Genomic DNA, 20,074 nt, shown 5'->3' on the forward strand with positions numbered 1-20,074 from the left:
TTCTGAAGCTTTAGCGAACAGTTACACCCTTAAAATATCATTTTGAGATTCTTTTATTTTCCTGATGGGAATATGTTAACACTAATTTTGATTCCAACTACTGTTCCTCTGGCAACTATCATGTGTAAAGATAATAGATTTTTAATTTCTGTACTTTCATTTTAATAGACTTACAAAAACAAACTCACTTAATATCAATGTTTACTTAAAGTTATATTTTATACTTCAAATATCAATCCTGTAGGTAATAGAGTAAGTCCATACTAGAAAAGAATTTCTTTGCATGACAAATAGTGTTCAAAGTCATTGCCACCCTGTAATGGATATTATGAACAGAATGTATCTGAAGATGTGCTAAAAACTGGATTGGAATGGTAAGAGGGTGGAAAGAAGAAACATGTTTACAATCTGTTCAATTTCTCAGCTTAAAATTTTTGATATATAGAGCAATGGTTTAAATACAAGACTTAGTTTCTGAGTCAAATTGCTAGACATACAAAGTTAAAACCTTTAATGGTTAAACCCTACCTTTCTGCCAACTTCAAGTTCTCCAATACAGGACCTCTAGGCTACTCTGTCGAGTTGCTTTCGACTACAAGCCATTGCTCTGTATCTCTCTTAATGACCAGATGACTCCACAAAGACCATGACACTTGCCAGAGGAGCTCTCCAGTGTGCTATGGCAGGCTGGTGGGGCCATTATGCTTGATCTCCTACAGCCCTTTTACGGAAGGCCTGCACAGATGGTTCTGTGGGAACTTCACCATGTTTTCTTTGTGGAGAGCGTGTGCTCAGTATGGATGTTTAGTAAATGGTTAAGAATAATGATCCAGTTTTTCATCCACACAAAAGATTGATTTCATGGCCTCAGATTGGGGTAGATCTCAATCTACCGTTCATGGAGACTAAATCATAAATTTGCTTATTAGCATTCTGAGAAGAAAAGAGGTTGGATCCTACCCATTAAGTCAGGAATATCAAAATTAAAGGTGTCACTTGGTGCTTGAATACATGTAGTCCCTAAATAAATAGAATAATTCAAACATACTTGAAAAAATTAAAACTACTGTTTCCTACAAAGTAAAATAATTATTAGAAAATTAGAACACATCATAGGATAATTTACAGAAATATAGAGAATACTCTGGCTCTGATTGGTGAAAAGTTATTACTGTGAATTAAATTGCAAATTTCAGATAGCTAGAAAATTGAAAAATAGTTGGAGTCCTGGATTATTGAAACTATTCATTAACAACAGCTCTTTACTTGCTTCTGCTATTGCCATTCATTTTCAACATACATAACTCTCCTTGGGCTCCATACAGCAACTATCACCGCTGACCACTAACAAAAAAGTTCCTCACATTTGCCAACACGGAGGATATCGACTGTCCTTTCCTATTTGCTCTCAGTATGCATCATGATTAGATCAAGTTTGCAGCAAGGGCAACAAGTCTATGCACTGGTAGATGCGGTCTGGGCAGTTATAATACAGCATTTTAAATAATCAAATCATTTGCTACACCTTGTTAAATTTAATGCATGCAGATATGCAAAATAATTTCAAAGTACTCACACATATTACCACACTCTTAGACAAGTTACAATGAGTCTTACCACTTAAACAGACAATAAACACACTAATACAGAAATGCATAAATTACATCCATATATAATAAGTTATATTTTAGTAGAGTGCCAAAGGTGTCATAGTCAGTATCCTTCATTTCCACATGACTATTTTGCTGGCAGGGAGGGAATAAACAAGAAATTCTAAATCTAAAACCAGAGTTTCTCAACTCCAGTACTATTAATATTTGGAGTAGGAAAATTCTTTGCTGTGGGGGCTATCCCATGCATTAAAGTGTATTCAGCAGCATCCCTGACCCATTAGATGCCTGTAGCACCCCCACCCAGCTATGACAAACAGAAGTGTCTCCAGACGTGGCCAAACATCCCCTGGTTGCCAAAACTGCCCCCACTTGAGAACCACTGATCTAACCATCACCAAGTCCTTTGATCCACAATAATGATAGGACAAGAATTTTGACCCAAAGGAGTCTCCACATTATATATTTTTAAAAAGCTAAAATGCATTACTATTTAGTAAGCAATTATTTGCTTTTCTTTACATCCAGTTCTTTTAGTAAAAGTGCTATCTCAGGGCATAAGAGCTTGGACAACATTTTTAAAGAAGTTGCTTTGCCACTTTCCTGTGTCTCATCCGGGAGGCTCCAGTGCTTCCACTGCAGCAGACCCAGGGTTGACCCCTTTGCTTTTTGGTCTAATGAGATAGAATTATCAGGAGAAATGTTCTCAAGTGAAGCCAAGATTCCCACTCCGGAATTCTCACAGGTACTACTTAGGCACACCTTGCTTTGACGAACTTGTGGTTTCCACTGAAACAAGTTGTTCTGCATACTTCTCACTACGGCTATAACTACGTGACCTCGCAGTTTCAGTTTGTCAGTAATTTCACTGAAGGCTGAACCCAGATACTAATTTGTCTGAAACATTTTAGGCCCAACATCTCATGAAACAGGCTCCAGGCAAGCACTCTTGGACTTGGGAGCCAACAAACATGTTTCGCCTAGTCCTTAGCCTACTCAAATATAGGCTACAGACTTTCAAAAGAGAGTACATGATTTTAGGGGGAAGCACGTTAACGCTTAACAAGCATCAACAACCTAAGGAAAAGACTTCCAAAGTCTAAAGTTTCTTTGCCCATCAGATAGGCCTTATGAAGAAATATGCTGATAAGGAAAAATAAATACATCCAAATATTTAATTTTTATGAAAGTAAACACGACTCCTACATACTATAGAAGCAAACATTTCACTTTGGTGATGAAATTTAGAATCTCTAAACTATCTTTCAATTAGTCAGAAATGCAGGCAGATTTATCCCTCCCATGTACATTTCATTACCATGGAGTTTAGAAAAGCTTATTCAACAGAACTAGAAGCAGGTTCAAAACAGTGTTCATTTAAAAACATATATTGTTAGACTTTAGAAAACTAAGTCTACCTGGGTTTGGGGCTGTTCTGTGTACTGCTAGAAGACAATGTGTACTATTCAAAGATACTTACATAGCTGGTTATTTTTCCTCAGAAAAAATAATTGGTCATCCAATTTTAAAAATAACTATTAAAGGTTTTACACAGGAATATTAACCACATAAGCTAAATCTTTGAACTGGTACAAACCAATTTTTCCATTTTCATTATTTCTATAGATAGAATAAGGTGTTTATTTTCTTCCTTGCAAAAAAAAAATGTTAATTAGGTTTAAGAGGCAGGATGACAAAGAGATAGTTACTATAAAATTAAATAACTTTCCTGTCAGCTTTATCTGGTAACACAGTTTATTACTGATTGCCTGGAAGCAAATTAGATTTACAGGAAATATAAATAAATATCATAAGAGCTTAAAACCAGATTTCCTAAAACTGTATACTCCCACACAAACAACATTTTCCACCTAAAATCTAACAAGATACTGGCATACATGTTCTCACTCCCACTTTCACTTTCTCATCCACACTATTAAAATCGTGGAAAACAGCTCATTTTTAAAAGTCAGCCACAACTGGCAGGGTCCTTGGCATTACATGTTGGTCCCAGGCACTGCTGCCTTCACAATATTAAGAGATTCTTTTTTACCACTGTCCTATCTAATTTTTATGCTAATAATTATGTCTTAATTCAAAATACATAAAAAAAAATTTAAAGATTGTTGTTACTCTGCAAGTTATAATATAATCCCTAAATTCACTTTATAAGTATAATGAGTATCCTCAACATTAGCAACCAAACACTACCATGTTGGACACGTATTAAAACATTAACACAACCATTTTGGTCAGTATAGAGATTTATAGTAAGACCATGCTATGAGTTAGAAACAGCCACACATTAACAGTCCCTAAGCCATTTTTAAAACAGTCTCTTTCAGAATGAGAACAGAGGAAAACAGAGAGAGGAAGAATTTTTCTGTAATCATGAACTCTCAGCAATTCTTTTCACTTAAGCTATAAGCCCTAAGTTTCAATATATATATATCTAACAAACTGTTGAAACTTACTTGACAGTGACTCGATTTGATAAATCCTGTAGATCTCCAGGATGGAAAAGCTGGGCTTCTTTCAATCCAATCTGTTCACAAGCTTTCAAGAAAACGTTTATATTATCCTGTGAAAAGAAGTGGAAAGTGATTGCTTAGCTGAGCTCTCTCTCAGACAAAGGTTACAAATTTTTATGCTATAACTTCGAAGCTTCAAAGTCCAATTACAGTCGGCAAAAGAGGCGGCAGCAAGACCCATGCATATGTATATTTGAAAAAAAAATACATAGGGCTTGTACAGCCTTTCAGTCCTCCAGAGCATACACGGTTGTGCTATCTTATGCCCGGGCATACACTGTTTCTGTGATCTTTGAGACTGGCACGTTAAACATTACCTGTTACAGGACAAGTGCCTAGCCACTGAGCAGTGATCTACACTTTGATGTCAGCTCTGCTCTGCAAACAAACGCCCTCTTCCCAGCTTTGCACGGCAAGCCTCACCTCTCCTCTTTAAAAATAACTCCAGCTACTGACATTCACCCACCCAGAAACTGTTGGCAGGGAAGAAATAAGAGGAGGAACATTCTGTTTCTATGATTACCAATTACAGAACGACCGTGGAATACCACACCTGGAATCTGGGTTTGGTTGTTGAGCTGGCTCTTGACAGGCAGGGAAACCATACTGTAGGACTGAGGAGAAACCTAGCGTTCATTGGCTAAATTGCATAGTTTGTGTGGCACATTACTCACTCCCTGCACCTGCCTCAAGGGCTGCCTCCAAAAAAAAATTAAAGCCTATCCCCTCCCTCCAAGGTTGCCCTCGTATCTAATTTCAAAACCCAAATCCTCCATTCACAAACCAGTGCTTTTCGTTAATGTAAACTGCTGCACAAACACGGATTACAATATATGCTATTTTAAAGTCAGCTACCTTTCAGAAACATACATTTGGTTACCAGAATTAACTTAGGCTTCATCTCTACTACTCTTAAAAAAAAAAAAAAGAAAAGAAAACACTTTATGGGGTTGAGCTTGTGACGATCCCAGGTGGGCTCCATATTCACTTTGTTATGGTTCTCAGGAAAAGGGATGGCCTCCCAGCATGCCTGGACACATCTGTCCACTGAGGCAGCTGGCAATGCTACCTCTGCGGTGTGAGCCTCCTTGAAACCTCGTCTCCCTCCCTAAGAGGTGACTATCACAGACCAGAAGATAGTTTGCCACTTGGAGAAAGGCAATTACTGTTTTCCTAAGATAAAGTGGCTAAATTCTACAGCTTGGGTTCTTGGAGAGTAAGGGGATTTTGGGAAAGCACAAGGAAAGGTGTGACAAGAGAAAAGCAACACTCATTACTAGGGAAAAAGACATTCTAAAAAGCCACTATTTGTACAGGCAGGAGGCCATTCCAATCTACTGCAGAAGGCAGTGAGAACTACCTAGCTGAAAGATGAAATCCATGAATCATTTTAAATAAGATGAAGTCAGAGAGTAAAGAAACTTGCAAGTCAAAAGTCGAACAGCTCAATGAAAGGTGTTTATTTTGTTTTTTTGTTTGACTTACTATGGAAAAACGAGACATAATTTATTGGCAAAATTCCAAGAGGAGCAAAAAGTGGTAATTTTGTTAGGCCCACAGTTTCTAAAAAGTATACTACCTGTAATTATCAAAAGATACAAATAGTTTTAAAACTGATGCTCTGAGAAGCAGGCAAGAAAAGATGGTTGGATGTACCAATACCCCAAGTTCTATAATGATATGGTTTGGCTCTGTGTCCCCACCCAAATCTCATCTCAAATTGTAATCCTCACATGTCAATGAAGGGACCTGTAATCCCCGCATGCCAAGGGAGGGAGGTGATTGGATCATGGGGGCAGTTTCCCCCATGCTGTTCTCGAGATAGTGAGTTCTCAGGAGATCTGGTGGTTTCATAAGGGGCTCTTCTCCCTTCACTCTCTCTCTCTCACCTGCCACCATGTAAGATGTGTCTGCCTCCCCTTCCGCCATGACTATAAGCTTCCCGAGGCCTTTCCAGTCAGCCATGCAGATTTGTGAGTCAATTAAATCTCTTTGCTTTGTAAATTACCCAGTCTCAGGCAGTTCTTTATAGCAGTGTGAAAATGAACTAATAATACACACAGGACGCAAGTCTCATATCAATAAAGGAAAAACAAACCATTAGAAGTCTTCATACCAGTTCATCCAATTTGGTTCTGAATGTTTAAAGTATTACATAAAACATTAAAATAAGGTTCTGAACGTTTAAAGTATTACATACAATATTAAAATAAGGTTAAACTAAAAGTAAACTTAGTCAAATGAGAGCCAAAACAATTCTTCACATATTTTATACAAACATAGTAGCATTCATCTGGTTGACAAATAGGTACAGGTTGATAATGATAGATAAATAAAGCCAAATTCTCCTCAAAAACCACCAAAGTAGAGAGAAAGCACTTGATATCCAAAGTGACTCTACTTAATTGAAGACAAAGTTCAAGAGAAGATACAAATTAATATGGTTAAATTCTAGTCTTAAATAAAGCCTTCATTTTAACTAAAAAAAGCAGAATATATTTTAAGTCGTTCAATGATGCTCAAGTTTAACACAGAACACCTTTGTAAACAAAGTCACACATGGCCTATGCAGCAGGACCAGGTTGTACTAAGATCGGTAATGTAGTCTCAGTCATTCCTACTGGACTTGAGCTCACTGGTAATTTATTCCTTGCAATTTCAAAGGATCCAGGCAAAGAGTTCCCTAAGGGTATATATAAAATCATAAAATAAAATTTTCCTGTCAGTTAAAACTTCAAGAAGCCACACCCAGCTCAACACATTAAAAGGGAAGTATTTACTTCTCATTTAATGAAATCATTTTCCCTTGAAATTAGCAAAAATAAAAGGGAAAATAAAGGACAAATTAAAACAAATCTTATCTAATTGGACCAGTAGCCAGAACTCCAAGTTAGCTTTGTCCCTAAACAACTGTGTGGCTTTGGAAAGAGAGTTAACATTTCTGGCCCCATTTTCCTCAGCCCTGAAATGAGCAGTTTGTGAATCTGTAACCCAATATCAAGGGCAATCATTTTTCTCTGCAAGAGAATGGAAGCCCAACCCTCCCTGGCCCAGCCCATCACACAATTATTTCATTATCCAACTTCCATAAAATACTTCATGTCAAAATCCTGCTCTAAACATCTGTAAACCCTGTACTTTCAGGACCAAAAGTGGCTTCTCAAAGACAAACCAACACACACACACGAAAACAGTGAAGCCTAAATGTATCTAATAGCTCCTTTTAGCTTTAAATTTTTCTATGACTGTGAATAAAGCCATGATTACAGTCATCCCAAGGCTTTGTATTTTTCTATGACTGTGAATAAAGGCAAACACTACAAATTAATGGTTCTAAAACTGGCCCTCTGAAAGGCAAGCAAGAACAGATACATGGCTTTAAGATTTTCATATTGTCTCCAATCTCCCTTACACCCCTTATCCTTGAATCAATTATAAAGCAGTCACAATAGGTGTGGGGTGGAGTGGGCTAGGGTAACTTAGAGAGCTTTATGATCAGGAACAGCAGTACTTACCACTAAGATAGGATGGGGAAGCCACAAAGATCTATCAAGATAATCAAGGTTTGTATTTGTTCACTGTAGTACCCTACTAGTTATCTATTGGTGCATAATACATTATCCCCAAATTTAGCAGCTTAAGGGAATAGGTGTTTATGATTTCACATGGTTTCTGAAGGTAATTCAGGAGTGGTCTTAGCTGAATAGTTCCAAATTGGAAGACTTCTCATTAGGTTGTAATTGAGATGCCAGCCATGACTACAGTCATCCCAAGGCTTTCCTGGAGCTTGGAGGAGCTGTTTCCAAGGCAGCTCACTCATGTGACTGACAAATCAGGGCTGGTTGTTAATAGGAAGCCTCAGTTCTTTATCAAATGGACATCTCCAAAGGGCTGCTTGATAGAGCCAGTAATCCAAGAGAGCAAGATGGAAGTTGCAATGTCTTATGATGTAGCTTTTGAAGTCACATTCCATCATTTCCTCAACATCCTGTTGGTTATACAGGTCAGGCCTATTCCATGTAGGTACACAAGAACATAAACACCAGGAGGTGAGATTCATGTGGGGCTTTCTGGGGGACTGTCTACTACAATTCACTCTCTGGACCCACTTCAGTGAATCACATCTCAACCATCTGCAAAATACACTAAGGCCCGAAAATTTTCATCCCTTTACAAGGCGAACTCAAAGTCCAAAATCTCATCATCTACGTCAGATCCAGAAGTGTCTGAGGCTCTTCAGGTGTAATTCCTTAAGTATGGCCCTTGAATAAAGTTCCTCTCAACTTGAATGCCAGTGAACTAAGACAAGTTACCTGCTCCCACACTCCCAACATGCAATAGAGTGACAGGTATAAGATAATCACCATAGACACTCCAGGTCAGACAGTAGAGAAATGAAAGGCACACAGGAGTCACTGGTCCACAGAAATTCTGAAATCCTTCAAGATACAGGTTGGCAGTTCCTTCATGAAGTCTCAAGGCCAGGTTATACTTTATGGTTTTTGGCTACACCCTCTGGATTCTTGGTGCCACCCTAAAAGTTATCTTCGCTTTTCACCGAAAAGTAGCCTCTCTTTGTGGCCATGTGAGTTTTTCAATCTACTTCTTTACCCGACCCATAGCAATTGAGGGAATTAAGGGTCTCTTCATTTCATAATTCTCTATTCCTTTCAGTCTCCGCTGGCAGTGTTTCTGCAAATACAATTCTCTCAAAGATGCTACAGATCTTCTGTGAATCTTACTGGGGTTCATTCCATTAGACAAAAGTTGCATCCATGAATCTCTTCAAGAGTAGCCCTTCTCTACCTTGGTCTCCTGCTGAGATGACTGGAGGACAATATCCTTAAGGTTCTTAGAAGCCCTACTGTTTGACTGGACAGATCTGCAAGGTACCATCTTGAATCTAAGAACATAAAGAATTTTACAACCACATCCTCAACTCCTTTTTAGGCCTTATTTTCCTGCAAATGCTCTGAATTTAATCTATGCCTGAAAACCACTTCTCAATTCTAGCATCATTTACTTACTAAAGAGACTGACAATTTTCAAAAGCAGCAATTCCTATTTCTCTCATGTTTGTCACTCTGTCCTTCACTTTCTCCTCTCACATTTTACTATAATCCACAAGAAGAATTGAGGTATCACTTCAATACTCTGTAGGTCACCTCACTAGAAGAATGGAATCTCCCCAGTAGATCACTTAGTTAATTGGGTACAATTCCTAGGTACAAGGAAGAGAATATCACAAAGTGAGAATCATTAGGATCATTTTGGAAGCTGACTACCACAAGACTTTTAATAATAAAGAATACAGACCAGTCAAAAATTTAGAATAGAAAAATAAACGTTTAGGAATGTTGAGTTTCAGATGCCCAGCTAGTAGTAAGTTAGGTTTGCAGCCCATGAGAAATATTTGATTTTAAAATATGGTTTGGGAGTCTAGCACACATTGATAGTAGTTGAAATTAGGGATATCACTGTGCCCTCCTTGCCCTGAAAGCAAAGAGAAAGAAGGATTCACAATCAACCACCAGCATTTAAAGGACAGTTAAAGAGGAGTCAAGAGAGAAAAATAACTGGCATCCAGATAAATCAGAAGAAAAGCAGAAGAGAATAGCATTATGGAAAACAAGGGAAGAGAATAGCATTATGGAAAACAAGGGAGAGAAAAGAACAAGAGAGAATCCTCTCAGGAATAGAGAGGCAGATGACGCCATAAGAAAAACTACCCAAAGAATTTGAAAATCAAATAAAGTGGATATTTCGTGAGCAAAAACTCCAGAAGACTCATGAGTAAATAATAAGCGACAGCGAAGATCAGCTGCTGGCAACAGGGTGAGGGACCACCCAGAATCTGAAAGACCTCCTTGGTCTTTCACTCTGCGAGTCTGTCTCCTACTCAAGCCTCCTATCAGTCCTCCCAAAGCTACCACTCCCCTGACCCTCCAGTGTTAGAATGCCTCATCCCTTGAGGGAAAAGGTGGGGAGAGAAGCAGCACTCATTCTTATTCTCTTGACCCCAAATGTAGGGTTACATTCCATCTCCACCCAATATTTTGAGTTTGAAACAAACACAATTATACACTTCAATGGAATCTTAATTCTTCTCTATTTCCATTATAAATTCTGAAAAGAGTGTTAAGAGAATAGCATAAGGCCAATATGAACATTCAGACACTGGTGCAAAGGGTAAGACAGGTCTTTGTTAACACCTCACCTTTCAGAGCCTTTCAACCCATTTTCCTTCCAAAAGCATTTATCTAGTAACATATTTTCATGTCATTATAGCACATTTTCTTGCTCTTTTATCAGTAATGTAAGTGCTTGGGAAGAAATGTCAGGACCCAAAGTTGAATTCATCATTCCTATTTAAGCAAGCTCTTATCAGTCAATATAAGGGCTGTCTCATTTTATTTTGTTGTTTTAATTATTTTCCTCCTCATCCCACATTCCCACTCAATTATTTTCCTCCTCATCCCACGTTCCCACCCACTCCCATTTCCCTCTATTAAAAAGATGCCTTCCCTCAAGTATATATCCTGTATATATCCTAAATAATTAAAAAGATTCCCAAATAAGTATATTACATGTACATGCGTGTACACGTACATATCAAAAGGTACAAACAGTTCTGGTGTCTGCTAAGAGGTAAATGGATAAACATGTTGTGGTCTATCCATACAATGGAATAGTATTCAGCCATAAAAAGGAATGAAGTGCTGATATGTGCTACAAAACATTATGGTAAGTGAAAGAAGTCAGTAAACAAAAGTCACATATTCCATTTGCATAAAATATCCAGAATGGATAAATTCAGAGACAAAATGTAGGTTGGTGGTTGCCAGAAGCTGAAAGGAGGAGGAAATGGGGAGAAATCACTTAATGTTAAGAGGTTTTACTTTGAAATACTAGAAATGTTTAATGGTTGCACAACATTGTGAATGTAATAGATGCTACTAAATTGTGTACTTTAAAACGGTTTTTCATGGTTTTAATACTTTATGTTATGTGAATTTCACCTCAAATTATTTTTTAATTTTTTAATGTCAGTGGTTTTTGGTTACACAGGTGAACTATATAGTGCTGAAATCTGGGATTTTAGTGTATCTGTCTCAAATTATTTTTTAAAGATGACTTCTCTAATGTATTTAAAAATGTAAATGTCTAGTTGTATTAGTTCATTCTCATGCTGCTATAAAGAACTACCCAAGACTGGGTAATTTATAAGAAAAGAGGTTTAATTGACTCACAGTTCCACAGAACTGGAGAGGCCTCAGGAAACTTACAATCATGGTGGAAAGGGAAGCAAACACCTCCTTCTTCACATGGCAGAAGCAAGGAGAAGTGCTGAGCGAACAGGGAAGAGCCCCTTATAAAACCATCAGATCTTGTGAGAACTCACTCACTAGCACAAGAATAGCATGGGGGAAACCCCCCCATGATTCAATTACCTCCCACCAGGGCCTTCCCATGACACCTAGGGATTATGGGAACTACAATTCAAGATGAGATTTGGGTGAGGACACAGCCAAATCATACCACTAGTCTAGGCAAAGAATTTATGATTGAGACCTCAAAAGCACAAGCAACAAAAACAAGAATAGACAAATGGTACTTAAACTAAAAGGCTTCTTCACAGCAAAAGAAATAATCAACAAAGTGAAAATGTCACCTGTGGAATGGGAGAAAATATTTGCAAATTATATACATCCAAGAGCAGACTGAAATCCAGAATTTATAAGAGACAACAAAAATCCAACTAAACCCATTAAAAAGTGAGCCAAGGATATGAATAAACCTTTTTCAATAGAAGACAAATGGCTAACAAAAACATGAAAAAGTGTTCAACATTATCAATCAGAGAAATGCAAATTAAAATCACTATATCATTTTACACCAATCAGAATGACTATTATTAAAAAGACAGAAAATGACAGATGTTGGAGAAAATGCAGAGAAATGGGAATGCTTATACACTGCTGGTGGGAATGTAAATTAGTGCAGTCTCTATGGAAAACAGTGTGGAGATCTGTCAAAGAACTAAAAAATAGAACTACCATATGATCCAGCAATCCCACTACTTGACATCTACCCAGAGAAAAAGAAATCATTATATCAAAGAGATGCCTGCACTTGTATGTTTTCTGCAGCACTATTCACAATAGCAAAGATATAGAATCAACCTAAGTGTCCATCAGTGGAGGACTGGATAAATAAAATGTGGTATACATCCACAATGGAATACTATTCAGCCATTAAAAAATGAAATCATGTCTTTTACACCAACACGAATGGAACTGGAGGCCATTATCTTAAGCGAAACAACTCAGATGCAGAAAGACAAATACTACATGTTCTCATAAGTGGGAGCCAAATAATGTATACACATGGAAGTAGAGTGTGAATGATGGAAAATGGGGACTCAGAGCATTGTGGGGATGGGAAGGGAGTAGATGATGGGAGGTTGCTTGGTGGATAAAATGTGCAATGTTCCAGGGATGAATGCACTGAAGGCCCTTACTTCACCACAATACAATATATCAAGGTACCAAATTTGCACTTGTGCCCCCATGAATATAAATTTTTTTAAATGTTCTTTGGCCAGGCGCAGTGGCTCGTGTCTTTAATCCCCTAGGACTTTGGAAGTCCGAAGCGGGCAGATCACCTGAAGTCAGGAGTTTGAGACCAGCCTGACTAACATGGTGAAACCCTGTCTCTACTAAAACTACAAAAATTAGCCGGGCATAGTGGCAGGTGCCTGCAATCCCAGCTACTCAGGAGGCTGAGGCAGGAGAATCGCTTGAACTTGGGAGGCAGAGGTTGCAGTGAGCCAAGATCACGCCATTGCACTCCAGCCTGGGTGACAGAGGGAGATTCTTGTGCAGTCTCTATGGAAAACAGTGTGGAGATCTGTCCACACTGTTTTTATCTGTCAAAAAATAAAATAAAATAAAATGAAATAAAATAAAATGTTCTTTAACAAGTGCTGTTGCATATATATATATATATATACACACACACACACATATACATACAGAGAAAGAGAGAGAGTCTAATTTACATAAATGCCATTATGCACCAGATTTCTCTTATACATTGAATCATTTCATTATGTAAAATGTAAATCCTCATGAAAATGTACTATACCACCCTAGGCTCTTACCCTTCCCAAAGTCACTTTCATTTTTACTTGATCAAAAAATATATATTTGATAAAATGTCAAGCATGACAACCTCCAACACATACAGGGAATACTCTGCATCAGGGAATCTTAACGTAACAATACAGAAATGTCTACTCATTAATCCCAGCACTTTGGGAGGCCGAGACGGGCGGATCACGAGGTCAGGAGATTGAGACCATCCTGGCTAACACGGTGAAACCTCGTCTCTACTAAAAAATACAAAAACTAGCCGGGCGAGGTGGCGGGCGCCTGTAGTCCCAGCTACTCGGGAGGCTGAGGCAGGAGAATGGCGTAAATCCGGGAGGCGGAGCTTGCAGTGAGCTGAGATCCGGCCACTGCACTCCAGCCCGGGCGACAGAGCGAGACTCCACCTCAAAAAAAAGAAAAAAAAAAAAGAAAAAAGAAATGTCTACTCATAAGATCAAGCCAGTTAGACCTACTTCTGCAAAAAGTGCACAGGGTTAAGAGCTATCATCATAAGTAAAAGTGAAAAGACACTTTTATAAACAGTGTAAAAATAGAGACAAGGTTAATAAAAGGATTTATTACAAAAGTCCTAAATAAGTCCAAATCCTAACTAATTCTGAAAATGAGTGAATTAGTTCTCAGCGCTATGACCTAAAGGCCTTACGAAGCTTAAACCAAGGCTCCCAGAACGACACCACCCGGAAGTGTTCCCTGTCACTTAACCAAGTACTCTTGTCATGATTACTTTGGTCTGGTATTCCCAGAAAGGGTTCTTGCCTACTTTAAACAAGTTTTCAATTAAAAAAAAGAGCTGGCCGGGCACAGTGGCTTATGCCTGTAATCCCTGCATTTCAGGAGGCTGAGGCGGGCAGCTCACAAGGTCAGGAGATCAAGACCATCCTGGCTAACACGGTGAAACCCGTCTCTACTAAAAATACAAAAAATTAGCCGGGCGTGGCGGCAGACGCCTGTAGTTCTAGCTACTCGGGAGGCTGAGGCAGGAGAATGATGTGAACCCGGGAGGCGGAGCTTGCAGTGGGCCAAGGTTGCGCCACTGCACTCCAGCCTGGGTGACAGAGAGAGAGACTCCATCTCAAAAAAAAAAAAAAAAAAAAAGCTGAGTACATAGTACATAACGATGCTGATCAATTTACCCTTAAGCCAAGATACTTGGTGACCTCAACTCCTTTCCTATTTATAATCTGGCAAAGTCCCTGCCTCCTCTAACCCTGAAATTGACAATGCCAAAAATGTTTGCAAGTATGTGCCAGCAATCAAGAGATAACTATTACTGAAGCAGAGAAATTCAGCTAAGTTCATATCTTAGCATTATGATTTATAGACATGGGACCCCAGTCAAAGTCATGAGAGGGAGTCACACAGCCATCCCTCAGATGCAGCTGATGCATGGTCAAAATGGAGGACCACTGACCCAGTCACTTGCTACACAAAGCGTGGCCACAGACCATCAGCATCAGGGTCACCTGGGAGCCTGCTAAAAATTCAGAATCTCTAGCTACACCCCAGACCTACTGAACCACACTCTGCATTTTAAGAAAATCCCTGGTCAGTGGTGGTTCACGCCTCTAATCCCAGCACTTTGGGAGGCCAAGGCAGGTCTCAATTCCTTGAGACCAGGAATTAGAGACCAGCCTGGGCAACACAGTCAGACCCTGTCTCTCTACAAAAAAATAAAATTATTATCCAAGTGTGGTGGCACGCACCTGTAGTCCTAGCTACTTGGGAGGCTGAAGTGGGAGTATAGCTTGAGCTCGGGAGTTTGAGGCTGCAGTGAGCCATTATCGCACCACTGTATTCCAGCATGGGCAATAAAGCAAGACTCTGTCTCCAAAAAGAAAGAAAAAAAGGATCCCCCAGGTGAATTGAGTTTTTGTAGACAAAAGTTTTTTGGCAATTAAAGTGAGGAAAATGTTTCATCAAATATAACTGAAGACAGTGTTTCTATTTAGTATGCACACAAGTCACCCAGAGATTATGGAGTTTACTATTAGATCACCAAAAGTACTTGAATCTTATTCTTATGCTATACTGTGACCAGTTGTTTTAAAGCAATTTCTAAGTAGCAGGGTGACTAAAATATATCCAAATTTGCATTTTAATTATACCGTTTCTATCAAGAAAGCAGTTGTGTGTGCTTTGATGTGCTAGCACTGGTGGTTTTTTTTTAAATCTATTATTTTGGATAATCATCGCTTTTTATGGTATAGCTAATAATGGCATAGCTAATAATAAATGTATTTTGCCAAGTAACACCTACATTTCATGACTATAATATATAGGCAAACACTCAGAGATCCAATTTCAATAGTTATTTGTGAAGAAAATAAGCAGTCAGTGTCAGCCATTTTTTAAAATTTTTCCTTGGGGAACAAATTTCTCTCCAAAAAAAAAAGGTGGGGGTGAGGGCTCAGCCATTTGCTGATAACGAAGGAACTAAGGACAAGGAGAGCTGTAAAGTTTAGTAACATGTGAAAGTAAAAATAGGAACCAACTAGGGGAGCTTAAAGGAACTGCCAAGAGACACTGTGGGCCCAAGGGATTATGTAGGATAACAATGCCAGCACCATTTGGCAGAGCTGGAGCAACAGCCAAACCAACGAGGCAGAGCTGAGCTGGCAAGTTAGGGCAGCATCAGGTCAGGGAGGGCTGAGCACTCTGGTAAAGGCTAGTTGAAATGCTTCAGCCACTTGGGTTACAATTAACTACATAAAGCAATAACAGGCTGTGGCAAACTGCAGTATGAATTAAGTGACAGTCTTGCACGATTCATCAAATTAAACTTTACATCAAAAATGAGATAATTCTAAAACTCATCTACTCTTTTCTCCCAAAGTGCTGAAATAGATGCTTAAGTTCCATTCTCAAGTTATCCATGTTCCAAAGCAAAACAAATAAGTAATTAAGAAAAAATGTCACTGTGACGCTAAAATGCATATTTTATGAAGCACTAACACGTATTTAACAACAAACACTACGTGGCAAAACTGTAAAGCCAGCTAGAAATTGGGGCACCTTTAGTGCAATCCTTCCCAATGATCTTTAGCATCACTTATATAGATAATGAGTCTAGATCATCACCTTTTGTTTAAGAATTTCCAGCCCCAGGGACTCACTGCTTTATGAGGCTGATTCATTTTTAATCCAGCACTTTGGGAGGCTTAGGCAGGAGTATTGCTTGAGCCCAGGAGTTCCAGACCAGCCTGGGCAATATAGTGAGACCTCATCTCTATAAAAACCTTAAAAAATTAGCAGGGGGCCAGTGACTGTAGTCCCAGCTACTCCGGAGTCTGAGATGGGAGGATCACTTGGAGCCCAGGAGGAGGAGGAGGAGGTTGCAATGAGCCAAGATCGTGCCACTGCTCGCCAGCCTGGATGACAGAACCAGACCCTGTGTCCAAAAAAAAAAAAAAAGAAAAAGAAAAAGAAAAAAGAAAGTCTAAAGCCTCCCTCACTGTAACTGTAAACTCCCTCACTGATCCTAAATCTGCCTACCTAGTAATGCAAACTAAATCTCATCTCCTCCCGTGGCAGCCCCTTGCCTACTTAGACAATTCTCTTGCCTCATACTCCAACCTCACATCTTCTCTTTAGATCCCCCTTGTTTCCTCAACATCCATTGTCCCTCATGTGACATTTTCCAGTTATTCCCAACTGACCCTCTCCTTAATAGCTAATTTTCCTAAGCTAATATTTACTGAGTTCTTATGATATGCCAGGTAACATACTGAACCACTTTATGCTAATTATCTTATTCAAATTCTCACCAAAAAAACGCTGTGAAATCTTATTATCATTCCCACTTCACACATGAGGAAACTGAGGTGTAAGGGGTTATGTGATTTGCCCAAGGTCATACATTAGGTTGTGGAGCTGGGATTCAAATCCAGCAGTTAGATTACTGAATCTGTGCTCTTAACCACTGTATTAGTCTCCTATTATTGCCACAACAAATTGCCACCATTCAGTTGTTTAAACAACACAATTTTATTATTTTACAGTTCTGGAGGTCGGAAGTCCAAAATCAGTCTGACTGACTTAAAATCAAGGTGCCCTTGGGACTATGTTCCTTCTGCTACACCTTTTAGGAGAGAATCCAGTTCCTCGCCTTTTCCAGGTTCCAGAAGCCACCTGCATTCCTTGGCTCATAACCCCTGTTCCTCCATCTTCAAAGTCAGCAGCCTCATGTAATCTGCCAAGTAACACCTACATTTTATGACTACAATATATAGGTAAATACTCAGAGATGCAACTCAAGGTGCCCACCCAGCTCTCCTAGTTGGTCCCTATACATGAGGCTCCCTCACCCAGCCATCTGTCTGGTCCTCTCTCTCCTCGTTCCCTCTTCCTCTTACAGGGATGCTTGGAATTACACAGAGCCCACCTGGATCATGCAGGCTATGCTCCTCATCTCAGGATCAACTGATTAGCAACCGCAATCCCATCTGCAACCCAATTCTTCCTTGCCTTGTAACATATTCACTATTTCCATGGATTACAACATGAACATCCTTGGGGGCCATTATTCCACCTACCACAACTGCCATGCCACCTTAAAGACATGTACCTGTCGGTTATGTCCACCTCCCTGGAATGAAGCATCTGTAACTCAAATACTGGACACCAGGTGTGGCTAAACATCACTCGAAGGCTCACTGATAATGCTCATCTCATGTGAGTAACAGCGTAATTGTGAGAGTTTAGTGAGGAAAAAAAGATAAAATGTGATTGGCAGTTTCTAGCATACAGTGAGTGGATAGAATTCACCTAACTTCTCTTGTTACAGGCTATGGGTGCTTTTCATTGTAGCATCTGTATTAGGCCATCAGCTGAGATCATGTGTGGCAGCAATAGCCTGGTGACACCAACATCACTGTTCACAGGAAGATGACATGTGAGCTTTAATGAACCATGGGCTAGTCAAATTTAGAAGAAAAGTAAGTTGGATATAGAGAAGAATCTGAATTGTAAACCCTGTGATGGTGTCAGTGAGGTGTCATGGATAAAGGCTTAAAATGAATGATTAAGTTTGGAGACAATATAAAACCAACTCACCTGAGTGATTTTTTTTCCAACTAAAATATCATTGAAATTTATCCCTCATAAATATTATTTTGGAGACTTAGGCCCATCCAGATCATTTTGTAGTCCAGATTTTCATATCTAGGACACTAGCTACACTTTTTTGCTTCAACATGTACAAACTGGACTAAGTATGTTTGCAAGGTTTTCACCCCATCTTTTTTTTTTTTTTAATGTAAACAGGGTAAGCACAAAGTCCTAAGGCCAACCACCAGAAACCTCACTTGAAGTTTACATGGATTTAAATATTTTGGCTTCTTGAAATTGAGCATGTTTACTCAACTATTTAAGATTTCACCTATAGAAAGTATTATCTGGTCCACTTTTTCTCATCTTGACAATACTGAGGCCATGATGACAGGTACCTTGCAGGAATTAAAAAAAAGATGCTTAAAGGGAGAAAACTGGTAATAAAAATGAATAAAATATAAATAAATAAAATGAACATAATGTCAGAGAGATGACAAGAGATCAAGGAAGCCAGAAACTCCCATCTACAGGACATCCCATATAATAGTCACTTTAGGGGAATGCAGGCCATTGTTGGCAGATCCATCAATACAAGCCAGATGCGAGAATTGCATCAAAAATCTCAGTATAAATACATGTTGGCTCAAATTTTAAAAACAAAATCTGTACAAGATGAACAAAACCCACCCATGGGCCATTCCACCACCTCTAGAGGGTCTCCCACACTCTCCCTGGGAACAGGTCCGTTGATCTGTTGCTTTAGAGCATTTTGTTTCTGGTGTACAAGGCTGGCTTCTAGTGATTACCCCATTTCTTAATAATCACAAACTATCCCTTTTACCATCTTTTCCATGATGCTGCCAGGGAACAACATTTAAAATCTACATCACTATTTTTATATATATATTTACCAATTTGTGATCTTCTGCAACTTGCTTCATCCTCCACAGATTCTCTCTTGATTTTCCCCTTCCCCCACCAACCTTCTGTCTTATATTTATTAACTCAATAAACTACTGGTGCAAAAGCCCCTCAATTCCTTCTCAATTCATTAGCAACTCCTACACACTCTTCCATCAAAACATGTGGAAAATTTGACCTCTTCTCAGTAACATATACAGAGACCCTTGTTGCCACCATTCCCTCCTGCCTGGACTACTGTCTTTGTCTGGTTCTCTGGAGAAAGAGGATCAACAGGATGTATATTGAAAGATATTTATTATAAGGAATCACAGAAGCAGAGAAGTCCCAAAATCTGCAGTCAGCTGATGAGCTGATGGTATAGTTTACTCTCTAAGGCTGCAAGCCTCCTCTAAGAACCAGGAGAGCTAATGGAATGATATGAGTGTCTGTCTGAAAAGCAGCAGGCTCTACACTTAAAAGCCAATGTTTCAGTTCAAATTCCAGCAGTCAGGCAGAAGAGTTCTCTATTGCTAGCAGGAGGGTTCGCCTTTTTTTCTAGTCTGGCCTTCCATGACTAGATGAGGCCCATTCACAGTGGAGACAGCAATCGGCTTTACTCAGATTACTAATCTCATACAATAACAGCCCCACAAACACACCTGGAATAATGACTGAACAAATATATCTGGGCACCCTATGGTCCAGTCAAGTTGACACATACAATTAACCATTATAACCAACGAAATTGTTCAACTGGCTTTCCTTCATCTTCTTGATTTCTTTCAGTTTATTTTTCACATAGCAACCG

General features: G+C 39.1%; 1 protein-coding gene and 1 long non-coding RNA gene across 19 annotated transcripts in view; one reads left to right on the forward strand and one right to left on the reverse strand.

The window, feature by feature from the left end:
* The window catches only part of LMO7 (LIM domain 7), a 222,152-nt gene that overhangs the window by 96,911 nt on the left and 105,167 nt on the right, over positions 1–20,074 (reverse strand). For 14 of the 18 annotated variants that reach the window (XM_030921977.1, XM_030921969.1, XM_030921963.1 and 11 more), the window contains exon 4: positions 4,085–4,191. In XM_030921977.1, the coding sequence (XP_030777837.1) occupies positions 4,085–4,191 (107 nt within the window). Of the gene's footprint in view, positions 1–4,084; positions 4,192–4,291; positions 4,699–20,074 lie in introns of those variants that run through there. The other 4 variants (XM_030921973.1, XM_030921976.1, XM_010358304.2 and 1 more) reach the window with 4 other exon arrangements.
* The window catches only part of LOC115894539, a 51,825-nt gene that overhangs the window by 23,360 nt on the left and 8,391 nt on the right, over positions 1–20,074 (forward strand). The window lies entirely within an intron of this gene.

Source organism: Rhinopithecus roxellana, chromosome 18 (assembly GCF_007565055.1).
Source record: "Rhinopithecus roxellana isolate Shanxi Qingling chromosome 18, ASM756505v1, whole genome shotgun sequence".
Lineage (NCBI taxonomy): Eukaryota > Metazoa > Chordata > Mammalia > Primates > Cercopithecidae > Rhinopithecus > Rhinopithecus roxellana.